Source organism: Antechinus flavipes, chromosome 2 (genome assembly GCF_016432865.1).
Source record: "Antechinus flavipes isolate AdamAnt ecotype Samford, QLD, Australia chromosome 2, AdamAnt_v2, whole genome shotgun sequence".
In the NCBI taxonomy this organism is placed as follows: Eukaryota; Metazoa; Chordata; class Mammalia; order Dasyuromorphia; family Dasyuridae; genus Antechinus; species Antechinus flavipes.
In genome coordinates this window covers 10,320,680-10,341,559 of record NC_067399.1, presented here as the reverse complement: position 1 = coordinate 10,341,559, position 20,880 = coordinate 10,320,680, and the positions used below count along the sequence as shown (strand labels likewise).

Here is a 20,880-nt window from a genome sequence, read left to right as displayed (position 1 = left end):
GGCCTGCTCTAAGGCCCTCTCAGCTGAACGGCGCTGGGTCCTGTGTTGTCACATCTCTCCTAGTACAGACATTCTGTGTTTAATACCGGGTATACAGTTAGCATTTAATAAATGTCCTAGGGCCTGGCTTCCCCCAGTCCCTCCTGCTCTTTGTTACAGGCTGTTCTGACCTGAGATGCCCATTGGCATCCTTTGGGGGCAGCTAGGTGGGACAGTGGGCAGAGGGCCAGATCTGGGGTCAGGAAGGCCCGAGTGCAAATCTTCCTTCAGAGCCTTTCGAGGAAGTCGCTTCATCCTGTTTGCCTCTGTTTCCTCCTCTGTAAAAATGAGTCGGAAAAAGGAATGGCAACGCCTTCCTCTGCCAGGGAAACCCCAGGGGCATGGGCACGCCCCACGGCCTTTAGTCCGGGGGACCCTCTTGGGGTTTGAGGTGGGGGGACACCATCCAGGCCCCAACCTTAAGAGCAGGCAGACATTGAGGGACAGTCTAGATAAGGTCCTGCTGCTAGCCGGGCCCAGATTGGCTGCCAGGCCGACTGCCGTCATGTGGCCCCACTTGGGGCCGTCATGTGGTTGGGGGACATGGGGGAGTCGGGGGAACCCGGGGAGGAGCCCAACAAGAGGAGTGAGGGAGAGCTGGAGGAGTTGGGGGACCAGGGGTAATGGGAGGGGAGCCCGAGGGGAGCTCAGGAGCAGTACCCAGGGAGGAATCCAAGGGGAGAGTTGGGGAGAACCCAGGGGGGACAGAGGGAGAAATGCAGGAGAAGTATTTAGGGGGAACCTAAGGCAGAAGTGGGGGAGCTGGGGGGAGTTCTGGGGGAGTCCAGGGGGGACCCAGGTAGAGTCCTTGGGAACCTGGGTGGGGATGGGGGTGAACAAGGGAGAGCCGGGGGAAGCCCGAGGTGGAGGACTCTCAATGTTTGGGCTGGAGCAAATGTTGGAGGCTCCTGGGAATCGGCCGCTTCTGCCTGGCTCCCCCGGGACCTTTTTGGGGTCTGCTGGCCGGTCAACACACATTTCTGAAGGTCTCGCTAGATTGGCCCTGGAAACAAGGAGGGGTTAAAAAAAGGGTTTGCCCCCAAGGAACTTAAATCAAAAGGGAGGAGGGGCAGAAAGCACATGGTCCGGGATGAACAAAAGATGGGGTTGGTGCGTCGTGGCCACTGCTCTGGGGGTCTTCCTGGCAGAGAATCTGAGTGGCAGCTCGTTCTGCAGATGGGGAAACTGAGGCAAATGGGGTGAAGCCCCTTGTCCGGGTCACAGAGCTAGTGAGTGTCTGAGGCAGGGTTTGAACTCGGGAAGAGAAGTGCTGACTCCAGGCCTGGGGCCCTGCCCAGTAGCCCACCCAGCTGCCCCCAAAATATAAGTGTGGAAGTGTGTACTTAGAGACACAGAGACACACACACAGAAAAAGAAAGAGATAGACAGAAACAGAAAAAAAGAGAGACAGAAACAGAGACACAGAGGGAAAGAGAGAGAAAATGAAAGAGACAGAAAAACTGAGATAAAGACAGAAAAAATAGAGACAGAGACAGAGACAGAACAACAGAAATAGAGAAATAGAGAAACAGAGAAAAACATACATACAGAGAGAGGGAAAGAGAGAGACAGAAAATGAGACAGAAAAACTGAGATAAAGACAAAAAATAGAGAGAGACAGAGAGACAGAGACAGAGGGACAGAAAAACAGAAATAGACAAATAGAAACAGAGATAGAGAAAGAGAGACAGAAACAGAGACACAGAGGGAAAGAGAGAGACAGAAAATGAAAGAGACAGAAAAACTGAGATAAAGACAGAAAAAATAGAGACAGAGACAGACAGAGCAACAGAAATAGAGAAATAGAGAAACAGAGAAAACAGACACATACAGACACATAGAGAGAGAGGGAAAGAGAGAGACAGAAAAACTGAGATAACGACAGAGAGAGAATAGAGACAGAGACAGAGAGACAGAAAAACAAAAATAGAGAAATAGAAACAGAGATAGAGAAAGAGAGACAGAAACAGAGACACAGAGGGAAAGAGAGAGACAGAAAATGAAAGAGACAGAAAAACAGAAATAGAGAAATAGAAACACAGAGACAGAGACAAGACAGAGAGACAGAGGCACACAGAGAATCAGAAACAAAGAATCAGAGACGGAGAAAGACACAGAAATACAGAAAACACGTTTTTGTCTGAATGTGAATGTTCGGGAGAAAGACACAGACACAGCCTGACAGAGACAGATTCCGAGGAGAGTGAGGGGGAGGGGAGGGGAGCAGTGCATGGGGTCCCCTCCGAGGGAAGGCCGGAGCCCGGAGGGTCTGGGCCAGGCTTGTCCCCGCGTGGCCGGCCGCCCCCGGGGGGCCACAGCACTAACCCCTGACCGTTGTGTCCTCCCAAGGGGGAATACTGGAACTCGCTTTGTGCTGCTGCAGGACCTTAGCCCGGGGCCCCTGGGGCTCCCCCACTTGGGCCCCTGAGAACCGCGTGGAGCTGCCACGGGAGCGCCAACTGCACCAGACGGGTGAGGACCAGGAGCGCTGCCGGGTTCCAAGGTGCCCCCTCGCTAGGGCATCGTGCTTGGCCTGCTCTAAGGCCCTCTCAGCTGAACGGCGCTGGGTCCTGTGTTGTCACATCTCTCCTAGTACAGACATTCTGTGTTTAATACCGGGTATACAGTTAGCATTTAATAAATGTCCTAGGGCCTGGCTTCCCCCAGTCCCTCCTGCTCTTTGTTACAGGCTGTTCTGACCTGAGATGCCCATTGGCATCCTTTGGGGGCAGCTAGGTGGGACAGTGGGCAGAGGGCCAGATCTGGGCTCAGGAAGGCCCGAGTGCAAATCTTCCTTCAGAGCCTTTCGAGGAAGTCGCTTCATCCTGTTTGCCTCTGTTTCCTCCTCTGTAAAAATGAGCTGGAGAAAGGAATGGCAACGCCTTCCTCTACCAGGGAAACCCCAGGGGCATGGGCACGCCCCACGGCCTTTAGTCCGGGGGACCCTCTTGGGGTTTGAGGTGGGGGGACACCATCCAGGCCCCAACCTTAAGAGCAGGCAGACATTGAGGGACAGTCTAGATAAGGTCCTGCTGCTAGCCGGGCCCAGATTGGCTGCCAGGCCGACTGCCGTCATGTGGCCCCACTTGGGGCCGTCATGTGGTTGGGGGACATGGGGGAGTCGGGGGAACCCGGGGAGGAGCCCAACAAGAGGAGTGAGGGAGAGCTGGAGGAGTTGGGGGACCAGGGGTAATGGGAGGGAGCCCGAGGGGAGCTCAGGAGCAGTACCCAGGGAGGAATCCAAGGGGAGAGTTGGGGAGAACCCAGGGGGGACAGAGGGAGAAATGCAGGGGAAGTATTTAGGGGGAACCTAAGGCAGAAGTGGGGGAGCTGGGGGGAGTTCTGGGGGAGTCCAGGGGGGACCCAGGTAGAGTCCTTGGGAACCTGGGTGGGGATGGGGGTGAACAAGGGAGAGCCGGGGGAAGCCTGAGGTGGAGGACTCTCAATGTTTGGGCTGGAGCAAATGTTGGAGGCTCCTGGGAATCGGCCGCTTCTGCCTGGCTCCCCCGGGACATTTCTGGGGTCTGCTGGCCGGTCAACACACATTTCTGAAGGTCTCGCTAGATTGGCCCTGGAAACAAGGAGGGGTTAAAAAAAGGGTTTGCCCCCAAGGAACTTAAATCAAAAGGGAGGAGGGGCAGAAAGCACATGGTCCGGGATGAACAAAAGATGGGGTTGGTGCGTTGTGGCCACTGCTCTGGGGGTCTTCTTGGCAGAGAATCTGAGTGGCTGGCACGTCCTTCGGCAGCTCGTTCTGCAGATGGGGAAACTGAGGCAAATGGGGTGAAGCCCCTTGTCCGGGTCACAGAGCTAGTGAGTGTCTGAGGCAGGGTTTGAACTCGGGAAGAGAAGTGCTGACTCCAGGCCTGGGGCTCTGCCCAGTAGCCCACCCAGCCGCCCCCAAAATATAAGTGTGGAAGTGTGTACTTAGAGACACAGAGACACACACACAGAAAAATAAAGAGAGAGACAGAAACAGAAAAAAAGAGAGACAGAAACAGAGACACAGAGGGAAAGAGAGAGAAAATGAAAGAGACAGAAAAACTGAGATAAAGACAGAAAAAATAGAGACAGAGACAGACAGAACAACAGAAATAGAGAAATAGAGAAACAGAGAAAACAGACACATACAGACACATAGAGAGAGAGGGAAAGAGAGAGACAGAAAATGAGACAGAAAAACTGAGATAAAGACAAAAAATAGAGAGAGACAGAGAGACAGAGACAGAGGGACAGAAAAACAGAAATAGACAAATAGAAACAGAGATAGAGAAGAGAGACAGAAACAGAGACACAGAGGAAAGAGAGAGACAGAAAATGAAAGAGACAGAAAAACTGAGATAGACAGAAAAAAAAATAGAGACAGAGACAGACAGAGCAACAGAAATAGAGAAATAGAGAAACAGAGAAAACAGACACATACAGACACATAGAGAGAGAGGGAAAGAGAGAGACAGAAAAACTGAGATAACGACAGAGAGAGAATAGAGACAGAGACAGAGAGACAGAAAAACAGAAATAGACAAATAGAAACAGAGATAGAGAAAGAGAGACAGAAACAGAGACACAGAGGGAAAGAGAGAGACAGAAAATGAAAGAGACAGAAAAACAGAAATAGAGAAATAGAAACACAGAGACAGAGACAAAGACAGAGAGACAGAGGCACACAGAGAATCAGAAACAAAGAATCAGAGACGGAGAAAGACACAGAAATACAGAAAACACGTTTTTGTCTGAATGTGAATGTTCGGGAGAAAGACACACACACAGCCTGACTGAGACAGATTCCGAGGAGAGTGAGGGGGAGGGGAGGGGAGCAGTGCATGGGGGTCCCCTCCGAGGGAAGGCCGGAGCCCGGAGGGTCTGGGCCAGGCTTGTCCCCGCGTGGCCGGCCGCCCCCGGGGGGCCACAGCACTAACCCCTGACCGTTGTGTCCTCCCAAGGGGGAATACTGGAACTCGCTTTGTGCTGCTGCAGGACCTTAGCCCGGGGCCCCTGGGGCTCCCCCACTTGGGCCCCTGAGAACCGCGTGGAGCTGCCACGGGAGCGCCAACTGCACCAGACGGGTGAGGACCAGGAGCGCTGCCGGGGGGTTCGCGGGCTGCAGGCCTTGGGGGGGCTCCCGGAGAGCTCGGGGCCCGGAGGACCCAGGGCCGGGCTGGGAGGAGGGGGTGGGTGGGAGTGGCGAGTCTCATTTCACGGAGGAGGGGCTGGGGCCGCTGGGGCCGCAGGGGCCCGACCCGGTCTCCCCACTGGGCCCGATTCCGGGGGCGGTCCTCCGCCAGGGCAGGGGCGGGGCCTAAGGGCAGCCCCTCCCTTGGATCCGTGGGAACCAGGAGGGAGACCCGCCGATCGCTTGCCTTGTGGCTCCCTGCGCCCTCGCTCTGCAGCCGGTCACCCCCTGAGGGCTGCTGGGAGCTGCCTTCCCCTTCCCCTCCCCCGCTTCCCCGGCGTGGACCCAGGCAGACTTGGAACCCGGAGCTGGCTGAGCGGAGGGCTCGCGGCGTTTGCGATCTGGGGGCTTGGCGCACCTTCGGCGCGCGTGGCCGCCCGGGGGCAGCCCCCCAATTTCTCCTTGGGCATGACTCCCCGTCAGGTGACCGCTGCCTGCTCCCCCGTCTGTCTGCGCCTGGGGGCAGGATCCGAGGGCGGGACAGAAGCTGACTCCTCCTCCTCAGCCTTCTCAGCCACTTCCCCACTGGCGGGGTTCCTACACGGGGGCGGGGTTATCCGGGAGGACCCCGCCCCGCCCCGCCCCCTTTCCTTCCGCCGTGCGGCTGCTGCTGGTCTGAAGCCCGTCAGTCTGCGCCTCTCGCGGTCTGTGGCTCCCCCTGCCGGGCTGGGTCTGAGGCAGCCTGTGCTGGGCAGGACCCCGAGGTCGGCACCGGGAAGCGTGAGGAGGGGAGTGGGGAGGGAGAAACGCGGGCGGGATGCTGGGGTCTCAGTAAGGGGTCAAAGGTCAGCCTGGAGGCGGGGGGCCCCGGCAGGAGGGGAATTTGGAGCCCCCGAGAGTCCCAGCCCCCACTTGGGGGTGCTGAAGGGAGAGAGGCTCCGCCGTGGGCCGTGCTGGGGGAGGCCCCACTCGCGCGCCCCGGGCCCGGCTCCCACTGTGGAGGGCCGCCCCCTCCCCCCCAGCCCTGGAACAGGCCGAAGGCTGATGAGGGCTTTGGGAACTTCCCCGAAGGTGGCAGGGGCCCCCAATCCCGCAAGGCCCTCAGACGCAGGCCCCGGCCTCCCACTGCCCCCGCAGCACCTTCAGACTCGGACCCTCCGCCCCCTCCCCCCCAGGACCCGCCCTCCTGTCTCCCACGCCGGGGCGGGGCCTCCACCCTGGAAGGTGCAGGGGGTGACCTCCTAGGCGGTCCTAGGCTGGCCCTTGAGTCTTGCCTGCCTCAGTTTGCTCACTTGCAGAATGGGTTCAGTGGTGGTCAGTGGCTCAGGGGAACCTCCTCCCCCTTTAGCGTCCCTCTGTAGCTCCCAGTGCCGGCAGTTTTATGTGTGGATCTGGATGATTGCCCTGCGGGTGACAGCCCCCGCCTGGAAGGGAGCTCTGTGTCTGTGTCTGTCTCTCTGTCTCTTTCTCTGTTTCTGTCTCTGTGTGTGTCTGTCTTTCTGTCCCTCTCTGTCTGTCTCTGTTTCTCTGGTTCTATCTCCCCGTTTCTGTCTTTCTCTGTCTTTGTCTCTTTCTGTCTCTCTGTCTCTGTCTCTGTTTCTGTCTCTGTCTCTGTGTCTCTGTGTCTCTGTCTCTGTCTCTCTCTCTCTGCCTCTGCCTCTGTCTCTGTTTCTGTCTCTGTCTCTCTCTCTCTGTTTCTGTCTCTCTCTGTCTCTGTCTCTGTTTCTCTGTCTCTGTATCTCTCTGTCTCTGCCTCTGTCTCTGTCTCTGTTTCTGTCTCTGTCTCTCTCTCTCTGTTTCTGTCTCTCTCTGTCTCTGTCTCTGTTTCTGTCTCTGTCTGTATCTCTCTGTCTCTGTGTCTCTGTCTCTGTCTCTCTCTTTGTCTCTGTTTCTGTCTCTGTATTTCTCTGTCTCTGTCTCTGTTTCTCTGTCTCTGTATCTCTCTGTCTCTGCCTCTGTCTCTGTCTCTGTTTCTGTCTCTGTCTCTCTGTCTCTGTTTCTGTCTCTCTCTGTCTCTGTCTCTGTATCTCTCTGTCTCTGTCTGTGTCTGTCTCTCTCTCTCTCTGTTTCTGTCTCTCTCTCTCTCTCTGTTTCTGTCTCTCTCTGTCTCTGTTTCTGTCTCTGTCTCTGTATCTCTCTGTCTCTGTCTCTGTTTCTCTGTCTCTGTATCTCTCTGTCTCTGCCTCTGTCTCTGTCTCTGTTTCTGTCTCTGTCTCTCTGTCTCTGTTTCTGTCTGTCTCTGTATCTCTCTGTCTCTGTCTGTGTCTGTCTCTCTCTCTCTCTCTGTTTCTGTCTCTCTCTCTCTCTCTGTTTCTGTCTCTCTCTGTCTCTGTTTCTGTCTCTGTCTCTGTATCTCTCTGTGTCTCTGTCTCTGTCTCTCTGTCTCTGTTTCTGTCTCTGTCTCTGTATCTCTCTGTCTCTGTCTCTGTCTCTCTCTGTCTCTGTCTCTGTCTCTCTCTGTCTCTGTTTCTGTCTCTGTCTCTGTCTCTGTCTCTGTCTGTCTCTGTTTCTCTGTCTCTGTATCTCTCTGTTTCTGTCTGTCTCTCTGTCTCTGTCTCTCTCTGTCTCTCTGTCTCTGTCTCTGTTTCTGTCTCTGTCTCTGTGTCTCTGTGTCTCTGTCTCTGTCTCTCTCTCTCTGCCTCTGTCTCTGTCTCTGTTTCTGTCTCTGTCTCTCTCTCTCTGTCTCTGTCTCTCTCTGTCTCTGTCTCTGTTTCTCTGTCTCTGTATCTCTCTGTCTCTGCCTCTGTCTCTGTCTCTGTTTCTGTCTCTGTCTCTCTCTCTCTGTTTCTGTCTCTCTCTGTCTCTGTCTCTGTTTCTGTCTCTGTCTGTATCTCTCTGTCTCTGTGTCTCTGTCTCTGTCTCTCTCTTTGTCTCTGTTTCTGTCTCTGTATTTCTCTGTCTCTGTCTCTGTTTCTCTGTCTCTGTATCTCTCTGTCTCTGCCTCTGTCTCTGTCTCTGTTTCTGTCTCTGTCTCTCTGTCTCTGTTTCTGTCTCTCTCTGTCTCTGTCTCTGTATCTCTCTGTCTCTGTCTGTGTCTGTCTCTCTCTCTCTCTGTTTCTGTCTGTCTCTCTCTCTCTCTCTGTTTCTGTCTCTCTCTGTCTCTGTTTCTGTCTCTGTCTCTGTATCTCTCTGTCTCTGTCTCTGTTTCTCTGTCTCTGTATCTCTCTGTCTCTGCCTCTGTCTCTGTCTCTGTTTCTGTCTCTGTCTCTCTGTCTCTGTTTCTGTCTGTCTCTGTATCTCTCTGTCTCTGTCTGTGTCTGTCTCTCTCTCTCTCTCTGTTTCTGTCTCTCTCTCTCTCTCTGTTTCTGTCTCTCTCTGTCTCTGTTTCTGTCTCTGTCTCTGTATCTCTCTGTGTCTCTGTCACTGTGTCTCTGTCTCTGTTTCTGTCTCTGTCTCTGTATCTCTCTGTTTCTGTCTCTGTCTCTCTCTGTCTCTGTCTCTCTGTCTCTGTTTCTGTCTCTGTCTCTGTATCTCTCTGTGTCTCTGTCTCTGTCTCTCTGTCTCTGTTTCTGTCTCTGTCTCTGTCTCTCTCTGTCTCTGTCTCTGTCTCTGTTTCTGTCTCTCTCTGTCTCTGTTTCTGTCTCTCTCTGTCTCTGTCACCACATGGTGAGAGAGGCTTGCCCGTGCCGCCAGCCTCAGAGGCTGGCTCTGGATGTCCCTGGGTGCCTGTGGCCCAAGAGGCATCTGCCGAGGCTTTGGGACAGGTAGTGAGCCTGCTGTCAGCAGAGCGGCCAAGTTCCCAGGAAGGGCTTTTCCCCAAATTGCCGTAGACTTTTCCTTTTTTCATCATGGCGATGATGACCGTTCCTTGCAATGCCAGCTTCTGGGCAGCAGGGATGGTGTCTTTGGGACTTACCACCGCCCTGGTATACTGTAGGTGCTGACTAAATGCTTGTGGGCGGATTATCTGCTGAGTTGTAGGAGTTTGTTAGTATAGTTCAGTCATTTTCCCTGAACTCTGGGCCAGAGTCCTTGACTTGGATTCAGGAGGATCCCCAGTTCAAATCCTACCCCAGCCACCTCCGGGTTTGCCTTTATGATCTCTTCTGTACAATGGGGATGACGAGGCCATCTCCCTCCTGGGGTGCTTGGGGGACTTCGGGTAAAGCACTTTGCTTTTATGGAGGCCATTCTCTCCAGAGACCCAGCATTCCCTGGGGCACAGAGAGTGCCTTGGGGCAGCCCTTGTGGGGAGGGGGGAGCAGCCCCCGCCAAGTCTCAAATCTGGCCTTAGTGGTCTGGAGAAAACGCAGTTATACACAGATAAAACTAAGCGGGGGTCTTGGGTCAATCGTTCCCCTCCCCCTCCCCCAAAGCTGGTTGTTAAACATTTGCCAAGCACACCTGGTTCCAGATCCCTGATGGATGCAGGCTGCCTCGTGTTTCCCGCTTGGCTCAGGTGTGTGACAGGGACCGGGGCTCCTCGAACTCAGAACGCAGAATGTGAGCGTGTGGAGGAACTTTGCAGCGTGGAACAGTACTTAGGACCTAGAACACAGCGCACCGAGTTCTAGCAGGGTCCTTGGAGACGGCCTGTTCCATTGCCCCATTTTACAGATGAGGAAAGGGCGTGAAGGGCAGCCTCCAGGCCTCCAGGATGGCAGCTCGAGAGGGCCTGTGGGGGCCCGGGCTTCTGGCTGCCCGCTTTGGGGATCAGCCACGGGATCCAGAGAATGGACCGGGAATTGTTCTGCCAAAACTGAGGCCTTTTACCCAATCTCGGATTACTTCTCCAGGCCTTTCCTCCATATTCTCTTCTGGGCCCGGCCTTGTCTCGGCGACCCCTCCCAAGGGCTGATATCGGCAAACGGCTTTTATTTTTAAGGGCAAAGGGCTTTTATTTTTAAACCCCAAAGTGCTCTGCGTTTGCTATTTATTTTTTATGTGATTTTTTTTTTTTTTTCAATAATGGATCCCGGGACGAGGAGCTCAGCTGTGGCTTCCATTTATCCAATTTTGTCGAACCGGCCCCTCCCCTTTGAGCACATAAAGATGAACCGGGTGGAGGCGGCCCTCCCCCTGCGTTGGCTGGCAGCTAAACCCTGAGTACGGCCTAACCAGTCCCCGCTGCGCCGGGGGAATCTGCTGTGAGACGGGGCGCTGCCGTCCCCTCGGAGAGAACCCTCTAGGTTTTCTCCGAGTCTGTGGGGGGTGAGGAGGGCATCCCTGCGCTAACACCTGAGATTTTAGAATTTACATTTGTTTAATAAAACAGATCTGGGAGTCCCAGGAGACCACAAGCGCCGTATCAATGAGAGCTGGGCCGTAACTGAAAAACCGACGTTCCGGCTCGCTTGGAGGCACGTCTTTAGAATGAGGGGGACCGCTTTGTGGTCTTCTGGGCCGTAACTATAAGACCAGGAAGGCTGTGGGCTATTGAGTCTCCTCATTAAAAACACTCTAGATGTATAATAGTTTATAATGACCACCCCCAGAATCCTCTGGCCTTCACACTCTGCTGTCCGTTTCTCCTTGGAGCTTACCTCGCACGGGCCGGACTTCTGAGGGCTCCCTGAGAAGTTCTTAATGTTTCAATCGTCATTACACACGGTTCTGATTCTGGCCAGTCCGTCGGCTCCCGGTCCATCGGGGGACGTCGGGTTCCTCCCGGGCGGACCTCTGCGACACTTACCCGGGCGCAGGAAGGGTCCGCTCCATCCGCATACCGCACTTGACTACTCCCCAGTGGACATCTGCCTTTAATTTCCTCTGAGTATCTTGTTCCTAAGCTCTCGTTCCTCGCTAATCCCCTTAGGCTGTTGAGGATGGTGCCCTGGGTGGGCACCATCGAGCCTCTTTGGGCCTAGTGCCAAGCTGGTTCCACAAAGGCCGGGCCGGGCCGCAGCTCCACCCACAATGTATTATTGTGCCCGTTTTCAGCCTCCTCATCCCCCCCGGTGTGATGGGGGAGTTGTAGCCTCCCTAATCATGAGTGATTTATGGCACTTTCTCATGTCATTGTCACTAACCTGCAGTTTTCTTCCTAAAACTGCTTCTTCATCCTTGGATCATGTGGCTGCTGGGACTGGCTCCGAGCTCTGTATGGTGGAATCCATTCATTCCTAGAGAACTCCCCTCCCTCCCCCCCCCTTTTTTTTTTTTTTTTTTTTTTTTTTGCTGAGCCAATTGTGATTAAGTGACTTGCCCAGGGTCCCACAGCTAGGAAGTGTTAAGTGTCTGAGATCAGATTTGAACTCAGGTCTTCCTCTCTTCAGGGCTGGTGCGCTATCCACTGCGCCACCTAGCTGCCCCGACCTTGCCCATATTTTTGTTGGAGAAACTTGCAAAGATTTTTTTCTCCCCAGTTAGCTGTTTTCCTTAATTTTTGACTCGTCCTTGTTTGTATTTTATTGTTCAGTTTTTTAGTTTCCGATTCTTTGTGCCCCCACTTGGGGTTTTTTTTTCTGCCAAGGATACAGGAATGTTGGCCATTTGCTTCTGTAGCTCATTTTTTGGATGAGGAAACTGAGGCAGACAGGGGTACATGGTAGCTAGCGAGTGTCTGAGGCGGGATTTGAACTCAGGAAGTCGAGCCTTCTTGACTCCAGGCCCAGCATTAAAATGCTCTGTCACTGGGATTCTCATTTACTCCTCTGTCGCCCCTTTGCCGAGTGGTGTGCCCGTCCTGCACCCCCAGTCCAACGAGGCGGGCTCAGCTGCTTCTTGGGGACCCCTGGCCGTCTTATCCGGGGGTGTGGGGTGAGACCCGGCCTCCGCATTTCACACATGGGAGCATCCCCCTCTCTGATGGGGAGAAAAGTGAGAGCCAGAGCGTGGACAGGCGGTAACCGCAGGGTCTGTGTATGTGTGTGGGGAAGAGCCTTGAATGCCAGATGAGGGATTTGTGGAGGGGAGGGGCAGTGATGGCCCTTTCTTTTTAGCTATCTATCTTTCTGCCTATCCATCTGTTCTTCTATCTACCTATCTATCCATTCATCCATCCATCTATCTATATCTCTCTGTCCATCCATCTGTCCATCTGTCCATCCATCCATCCACCATCTATGTATCCATCCATCCGTCTATCCATCAAACTTTCTATTTCTCCATCCCTCCCTCCCTCCATCTATCCACCCACCTATCGATCTGTCTGTCTGTCTATCCATATATCCATCTGTCTATCCATCATTCTTTGTCCATTCATCCATCCATCCATCTTTCTTTTTATCTATCTGTGTGTCTGTCTATCTGTCTGTCTATCCATTCATCTATTCATCCATCCGTCTGTCTATCTCTCTATCCATCCATTTATCTATCTACCTATCCATCCATCCATCCATCCATCCATCCATCCATCCATCTATATCTCTCTGTCCATCCATCTGTCCATCTGTCCATCCATCCATCCACCATCTATGTATCCATCCATCCGTCTATCCATCAAACTTTCTATTTCTCCATCCCTCCCTCCCTCCATCTATCCACCCACCTATCGATCTGTCTGTCTGTCTATCCATATATCCATCTGTCTATCCATCATTCTTTGTCCATTCATCCATCCATCTTTCTTTTTATCTATCTGTGTCTGTCTATCTGTCTGTCTATCCATTCATCTATTCATCCATCCGTCTGTCTATCTCTCTATCCATCCATTTATCTATCTACCTATCCATCCATCCATCCATCCATCTATCCACCTGTCTGTCTGTCTATCTATCCATATATCCATCTACCTATCTATCCATCAGTCTATCTGTTCGTCCATCCATCCATCCATCCATCCATCCAGCTAGCTGTATCTCCTAAGTCTCTGTTAAATATTTGTATCTCTGTCTCTTTCATTTGTCTCTCTGCCTCCCCTTTTTGCCTGCTAGACAGGAGGCAGGAGGCCCTCGTGGATCAGACTCTGGACTTGAAGCAAGCTGACTTGAGATCAAGCCCTGTCTCCCCTACTTTGCTTGCTATCCAGGAGGTCGTGACATTTCTCTCAGCCTTGGTTTCCTCCTTTGTAAAATGGAGCTATCGACAGCTTCCGGGACCTGGGTTTGTTGTGAAGATCCCAAATGTGGAGCTCCTTGATCCAGGCTCCGGGAATCCTGCCCCTCCTAGGGAGGAGCCCACCGGGCCGGAGGTCCCCCTGACCATCTCTTTGTTTTCCCGCCACAGGCTCAGACCATGAATTACGTGGGACAGCTAGCAGGCCAGGTCTTCGTTACTGTCAAGGAGCTGTACAAGGGTCTGAACCCCGCTACGCTGTCCGGATGCATCGACATCATCGTGGTGCGCCAGCCCAATGGCAGCCTTCAGTGCTCGCCCTTCCATGTTCGTTTTGGGAAAATGGGGGTGCTGCGCTCCCGGGAGAAGGTGGTAAGTCAGGGCCCCACGCCCCGAGGGGAGCGGGGTGGGCTCGCGGGCCTAGCGAGAGCAGTCATTATTGACGGTCCTTAGCAGTCAGGATCCGCTCCTGTCCAGAGGAGAGGCCGTGGGGGGCGGTGGTCCGGCCTTGGGCCTAGGGAGGCGTGAGTTCAAGAGCCGGCTGTGGCGTTTCCTGGCAGCATGGTGCCACGGAAGGCAATTAACTGCTTCCCGCCCCGGTTTCCTAATCTGCAGAATGCTATTGGTCACCTCTCTCACAGAGTTACTGGGAGCGCCATGTAAATGTAAGCCGCTAGAATATCCACGGCTGACATTCGCGACTCAATAATAATTATCGAGAGTCGTGAATGACTAACGTTCTCTCATAATCATCTTTATTAATGAATAGTATTAGTAATCATTAATGACCAGTGGTCATGGTTAATCATTATTAATGAACAGTATTCATTTTTAATGATAATTAGGGAGTGATTTTCCTTCTCCACAATCATCATTCATTAATGTAGAATATCTATTTTCAATATCGCTAACGAGCAGTGTTCATTATTAATAATCGTTACTATTGGCGAATGCTGTTAATCCTTCAGACTCATCACTATTAATATCTATAAAGTGCTTTACAAACTTGCCGCGCTATACGAATGCCGGCTCTCATTGTTAATAATGAATAATCTTCTGCTAGTGAGAGGAGGCCCCGTGACCTCCACTGGGGCCAGAGGAAGATCTCGCCTCGGAGAATGGAGGCCTGAGTTCCCATCCCAGCCCTCTTGTTTTTTAGGCTGCATGTCTTGATGGAAGTCATTTCTCTGTGCCTCGGTCTCCCCGTTTGTGAAATGGTGACAATAATCAAAACCATCTGTTCCCTCTTATTGGCTTGTTGTGGAGAAAGTACTCATTAAAGCTGGAAATGGAAATGATGGTGGTTGTGGTGTTAATGAATAGTGCCAGTTGTTAATAATTTACTAATTATTATTGATGAGGTGCTGTTCATTATTAAGGATTGGCAATGGTTTTTTACATGTGTGTGTGTTATAATAAAACTGGTTTTATTCCTTAATACTGCACTCACCAACGCTTGCACATATGCTATCTCTGTGTGACTATTACTATTGTCTGTTGGGTCGAGGACTGGCTTGGAGTCAGGGAGTCTTGGGTTCAAGTCTGGCTTTGTGGGCTCGGCCAGCCTCGGAACCTCCCTGCCTCTGTTTCTTCATCTTTGAGGAGAGGGCGTTGGACTCCGGCGTGAGATCTCCCAGTCCCCCGGCCTCTCTCTCTGGCTCTTTGGGACGGAGCAGGGCCAGGGTCCCCAGCTCGGGCCATTGGGCTGCCTGCTGATGGCTTGTCTGTCTTTGCCTCGCGCTCGGTCCCGGCCTCCGTTTCCTGCCTGCCAGCCTCTAGGGCTCAGACTCACCCGTCTCTCGGTGTCCTCTCCCCCGCCCCCCTCAGCCTCCTGCCGAGCTCCGGGCCTCGGCTCCATGCTGCCTCAGCACGGCCAGTTGGAGGGGGGTCTCCCTGGGCTCTCCTTGGCCCCCAGGCAGAGACGGGCCTCTAGGAGGGCGGCGTCCCAAGCCGGGTCTCTGGCCCACGGCGTTACCGCGTCTGTCTGCTCCCTGCAGGTGGACATCGAGATCAATGGGGAGTGTGTGGATCTGCATATGAAGCTGGGAGATAACGGAGAAGCTTTTTTTGTTCAAGAGACGGACAACGATCAGGTGCGCTTCCCTACCCCCGGGGACGGTCTGGGGCACAGGGAGCCGGGACCGTGGGCTCTGCGCCTGTGGCTTCACTGGCTTTGCTCAGCGCCCCCCGTGGGACGGGCAGCCTCCCTGGGCCTCCGTCCCCTCATCTATAAAATAAGTGGGTGGGGATGGATGGGCTCCTTCTGGCTCTATAACTTACTCCTAAGGTGATCCAAGTCCGGAAAACCCACTTTCTTTTCCATTTTACGAATATTTCAATCTGTAATTTTGTTTCAAGGGATCTCAATTTTATGAATATTTTGAAGGAAAAGTTTTCATCCCTTTCACATTAGCTGTTTCTTGTTTGAACAACCCAAGTTTTAACCAAATTAACCGATAGATGACGTCGGGCGGCCCGCCTACCCGCTATTCCTTGGGTTCTCGGCCCGGAGCGGCCTTTGATGGGATTTTGCCGCCGTTCTCTTTCTGGCCGGCGTTTCCAACATTAGGAAGCTCTGGTTTCTTGAGGGGGCTGAAGTCCCGCCCTCTTGTCGCACTTCCTGCCTTTGGCCAAGGGCTCCCCTCTGAGGGGGCAGTGCCCCTGGCCTCCCCCCGCCCCCCTTCCCCGTCACCTGACGAAGTCTGCCTTCTCTCCTGCAGGAGGTGATTCCCCTGCACCTGGCCACATCCCCCATCCTGTCGGAGGGCTCCATCCACATGGAGACCCAGCTCAAGCGGGCCGCGCTGGAGCGGAGCCGAGGCCTGGAAGCCGGCGGCTCCGGGCAGGCGCAGGCTGTGAACGAGATGCTGTGCGCGGGCCTGTCCGTGAAGAAGAGGAGGAAGAGGAGGAGGAAGTGTCAGCTGGACAGCCTGAAGAGGGAGGACACCCTCCACACCTCGGAGGAGGAGGACCTGTTTCCCATCGAGATGAGCTCCGATGACGACCTGGAGCTCTTGGATAGCAGTAGGTGAGGGCACGCGCGGCGCGGGCATCAGAGGGGCTGGAGGCCATCAGAGGTCAGGCAATTGTCCGGCCTGTGGGAGGCTGCCTCCACCCGCCTGACACACTGGCCCCTCGATGCCGTGTCCCAGGCGGCTCTGCTGTGAGCAGCAGGGGGCAGTGACCCGGGGGCCAAGGAGCTCCCTCTGAGACTCACAGAGCTGATGGAGCCACAGGCCCGGCCCAGATGTGTGATGGTGTGATTTGTGGAGCTCTGATCCCCAGGAGCCTCACAGAGGTCCTGTGGCTTCGCACTAATCCCCAGGCCCAGGCCCTGGTCCTGCTCCCCCATCCTGCCCTGGGGCTGGGCTGTCCAGTGGATAGGGTGGGGCAAGGGAGCTGATCAGTGCTCTGGTGCCCATGAGTTTGGGTTCTTCTTCCATCAGGGCAAGAAGGGACCCTGGGGGCTGTTCAATCTGGATGCTCCTTTTACAGATTGGGAAACTGAGGCAGGTGGGAGAGAAGCTTAAAGTCTCTTTAGAAGCTCCCTGGGTCTCAGTGCCACTGCCCAGGTCTGACTAGCACCGGCTGAGAAGGGCCTTTTCTGGAGCCGTCATGGGCCCTTTTCTGGGACCTTTTCTGGGGCTTTTGCTGGGGCCATCATGGAGCTTTTTCTGGGACCTTTTTGGGGACTTTTTCATGGGGTCTTTTCTGGAGCAGCCCCTCCTGAGCTCCTGAGGGGCCATCTAGTCTAATCCCCATCTTGCTAGCAAGGAGGAAATTGAGACTGAGGTGGGCCCGAGGCCTAAGGTTGCCGAGGTTGTAGGCCACAATGGCAGGATTTGAACTCGTGCCCTCTGGCTCCCGCCGCCTGGATCTCCTTGCCTCATCCTTAGTCGTGAACCTCCGTGGGGCTGCCCTTCCCTAACCCAGGAGGAGCTTGCTCCCATGGACGGGAGGCATTCGTTTCTCACGCCTCACGTCTGTGACATGGAGCTTGGGGAACATGGCGTCCCAGGCCGGCGGCCGTGAGGTCAGTCTGGGGCTGCCGGAGGCAGGCTTGACAGGATGCCATGTTGTTCATCTTCCAGAACCCTTATTCACGACGTACCTACATTTAGAGATGAAGCACCCCAGAAGAAGCCTCCCAGCCCGACGTTCCTGCCGCCGGCGTGTTACACTAATTCAGATAAAGAGTGGTCGCCCAACCAGAGGTAAGTTGCCGCCGCCACCTGACTGACTCTGTGCGGGGAGTTGGGGGGCTACCCCCCCCTTCTCCAAGGTCTCACCCATTTTGGGCACTGATGGTCCCCCTCTTACTTCTGCCCCGTCCTGGCTGGGAGGAGCTCAGGCACCCGGCTTCTTTCTGCTCCTAGGGATCCCCATAAGTTTGGGAGGGGAAGATGGGGAAGAGAAGGGGGGCTTCCCATCCATAGCCCGAGGCCCATGTTTGCCGGGTCTTGTATGTGTTGTATCATGGAGAGTAGAACTTGGGCACAGGGGAAGCCACAGCTTCCTGTAATAGGAGGGCGCCCGTCTCCCTAGTGCCCGTCATGCCGTGCCGCCTCCCTGGCTCACGTGGCAGCATTAACTCTTTGCCCACGTCCAGCCTTGTGTCTCGGGAGCTTTCTGTGGCTGGGCAGGGCCGGACTCGGCCAGCACCGGTGTCCCTTCCCTGGGCTCTGGCGGGCCGGGGGCTGCGAGTAAAGGCCAGGGGTCTCGTACCTGTGCCCCGCTGTGGGCCGCAGTGGGTGTTAGGACTCTTCCTAGCTGCGTGCCTCGGTTTCCTCATCTGTAAAATGAGCTAAACCCTCCAGAGGGGTGGGAGCCTCTCGGTGAAGGGCTCATGCATGTAAAGTGCTCCATAAATGTGGGACGAGTTGGATGTCATCCTTTGGGAATGTTCTGGAAGTTGTTTCCTGTCGGGGACTTTTGGTGTCGTAACTCTGGGACCTCCTGGTGAGGGAGCTCCCTCTGCCAAAGAAGCCCCCGCTTGTTGGCTGGTGGTCTCAAAGCTGCCTGGGACCCCGAGGGGCGAAGTCCCTGTGCTGGATCCCACAACCAGGATGGGTCTGTGACAGGACCCGAATCCGGATCTTGCTGGCTCGGGCCCATGGACACGAGTCACAGAGGCTGCCGGGGAACCTCCTGTTGGGGTGTGAGCGGGGGTCCTCTGGGTGCCCAAGCCGCTGGACCCTTGATCAGAGCACGCTTTAAAAGAGTTTTACTTTTTAAGGACATTTTGAAAACCAAACATCCTCAATGTGGCTCACTGCTTTCCCACAGAAAGCATTGGATTCTGGGGCCCAGGCAGAATCCACAGGAGAGTTAGAAATGGAGGCTCTCCGTACGGGAGCTCTTTCCCGGCGTCCCCCTCGACGCCTCTCTGGGGTGCGGGGGACCCCTGTTCTGGTGGCCATTGCCATGTACCCCAACAAGAGAGCACGTGCCTACTGTTCACCCCCCGCTGGCAGATCTCTTAGAGCACCCCGATGCTCAGGAAGCCGCCCTTTATTTGGGGGGCAGGAGCCACGGGTCCTTGGCTCACAGACGGTGTCCCCTTTCTCGAGATCTCGCCTTCTCTGTAAGGGAAGGTCTATTGCTTCTCCTCCTCTCCCCCCCAGTTATAGCATCACCAGCAGACCTTGCTTGGTCTGCAATGTTTCCTTGCTCGAGAGAGGAAGTCATTGGTAATGTGGATTTGGGGGGGGTCTCTGCCAGGGATCTCATTCCCTCCTTCCCCCCCACCCCCCACTCCCTGGGGCCAGTGCTCAGAGAGCTTGATCTCAGACAGAGCCTGGGAAGTCCCGCCTCGGGCCCTCTCCAGTCCCTCAGCTCTTGTCCCTCTCAGGAAGGCGATTTTTGAGCTGAAGCAGGTTCCTCCTCAGGGAGTTGCGAGCAGGGGAGATGAGTCCCTGCTGGTTAAATGGCTGGCCGGAAACTTCTTGTAAAAGTTTTCTTTAGTCTGAAAATTCTGAAGTTTGGCCACAATATTCCTCAGAGTCCTTTATTTTAGGATCTTTTTCAGAAGGTGTTCAACGAATTCTTTCAACGCCTATTTTCCCTTCTGGTTCTATTACTTCTGGGCAGTTCTCTCTGATGATTTCCTGTAAAATAGTATCTAGGCTTTTTTTTTCATCATAATTTTTGAGATAGTCCAATGATCCTCAGGTCATCTCTCCTAGATCTGTTGTTTTTCCAAGTAAATATTTGACATTTTTTTCCAATCTTTCATTTTTTTGGTTTTGCTTGACTCATTCTTGATGTCTCAATGAATCAGTCATTTCTATTTGTTCAGTTCTGCTTTTTAATGAGTTATTTTCTTCATTAGCTTTTTTTACTTCTTTTTGTGTAAGTCCAATTGAGTTGTTTTGCTCTATGGAATTATTTTCCATTTCACTAATTTTTTTTTTTTTTTTAGTGAGTTATTTTCTTTTTTCAATTCGCAAACTCTGTTTCCCAGCACTTCTTGGGAGTTTTTTACCTTTTCCAATTCACATTTCAGGAAGTTGTTGCTCTCTTGCATAGCTTCTCTTTCCTTTCCCCATTTTTCTTCTAGTTCTCTTTTAAGATTTTTAATAGTCTCCTCTAGGAGAGCCTTTTGTTTTGGAGACCAACAATTGTCTGGAGAGTGTCTGCTATTAGTCTCTTCAGGGTTGAAAAGCTGTTCTCTTTCTATATGGAAACTATCAATCGTCCTTTTGATTTTTTTACTCATTTTATTAAAGCCTGTAGGGTCTGCCTTCAGAGCCAGGAGGTTACCAGCTCCCTCTGCAGAGCAGTGATAGGTATATGGATGGGTAGCTGTCCTGCCAACTGGCTACAAAAAGCAGGGAGGTACTGGAGTGCTCTGGGAAAGAGTTCCCCACCAGGAAGTAACTCAGGCCTGCAGGGCTGAGCTGGGAAAGTGCCCTGCAAAGAACCCTTGCTGTGGGAGATAACGACTGCCCTGGGGCTAGATGCTGAGCAGTGAGAGTTTCACTACCCCAAGCCAAATCCCGCCCTGGGGCTGTGGATATTAGCAGTTGAGCAGTGAATGGCCCTGAAGGGACCTCTGCCCAGGGAAGCACTGTCTGCTGGGGAAGTTCTAGCGGATTAGAGGCTGCCCAGGTTGTGTCCCCCTGTTGTGCAGTTGGCAGGAAACTTCTAGGACCTCATCCTCCCGAGGCTAGCAGGGGTCGCTTCCACGACCCCTGACCTCGCTCCTCTTCCCAGAGGCTTTTTCAAGGATGTGCCCTTGAGTCGGGGTTCTCAGCCTTTTCCTTTTTTCCCATTTTCGGACCTTTGGCCAGACTCTGGAGCCCTTTGGACAGCGGCTTTAGGTTCATGAGATAAAATACAAAGGATCGCAAAAGGGACGCGTCCCATTGAAATCAGTCTCAGAATCGAAAACGAGGTGATGGGTCCGGGCTAAGGGTCCGGGCTAAGGGCCCGGCTCTAGAGTGCGGCGTGATCGGAGCCCATCTGAGACACCGCTCCGTCCCGGCGGCGCGAACCCCATCCTGGGGTCCCGAGCTTTGGCAGCTCCATTTTCTTGCTCGGTTCTCCCAGCCATCAGGAGGCCCATGTCACGAATTCGGGTTTTTGCTTCCTTTTGATGACTTACTCTGATTTCTTTCTTTCTCTGAATCTGGTGGGATCCAGTGAGCCGGTAGATTGCCAAAGGATCTCCCCTCAGCTCACGGTCGTGGCGGAAGGCGGCCTTTCTAGCTCTTGTCCTCCACAGTCCTCCCATTTCCATTCCTCGGAAAGGTAAATGGCACATTTCTCCAATAGGGGGCCTGCGGTGATAG

At 53.8% G+C, this 20,880-nt stretch overlaps 1 protein-coding gene across 9 annotated transcripts in view; it reads left to right on the top strand.

The window, feature by feature from the left end:
- LPIN1 (lipin 1) overlaps positions 1 to 20,880 on the top strand; it is a 123,786-nt gene that overhangs the window by 71,363 nt on the left and 31,543 nt on the right. For 3 of the 9 annotated variants that reach the window (XM_051974128.1, XM_051974127.1, XM_051974131.1), the window contains 5 exons: positions 13,259 to 13,459; positions 15,085 to 15,180; positions 15,808 to 16,115; positions 17,179 to 17,301; positions 20,732 to 20,839. In XM_051974128.1, coding sequence (XP_051830088.1) covers positions 13,259 to 13,459; positions 15,085 to 15,180; positions 15,808 to 16,115; positions 17,179 to 17,301; positions 20,732 to 20,839 — 836 coding nt within the window. Of the gene's footprint in view, positions 1 to 2,388; positions 2,512 to 4,982; positions 5,106 to 13,258; positions 13,460 to 15,084; positions 15,181 to 15,807; positions 16,116 to 17,178; positions 17,302 to 20,731; positions 20,840 to 20,880 lie in introns of all 9 variants that reach the window. The other 6 variants (XM_051974135.1, XM_051974133.1, XM_051974134.1 and 3 more) reach the window with 3 other exon arrangements.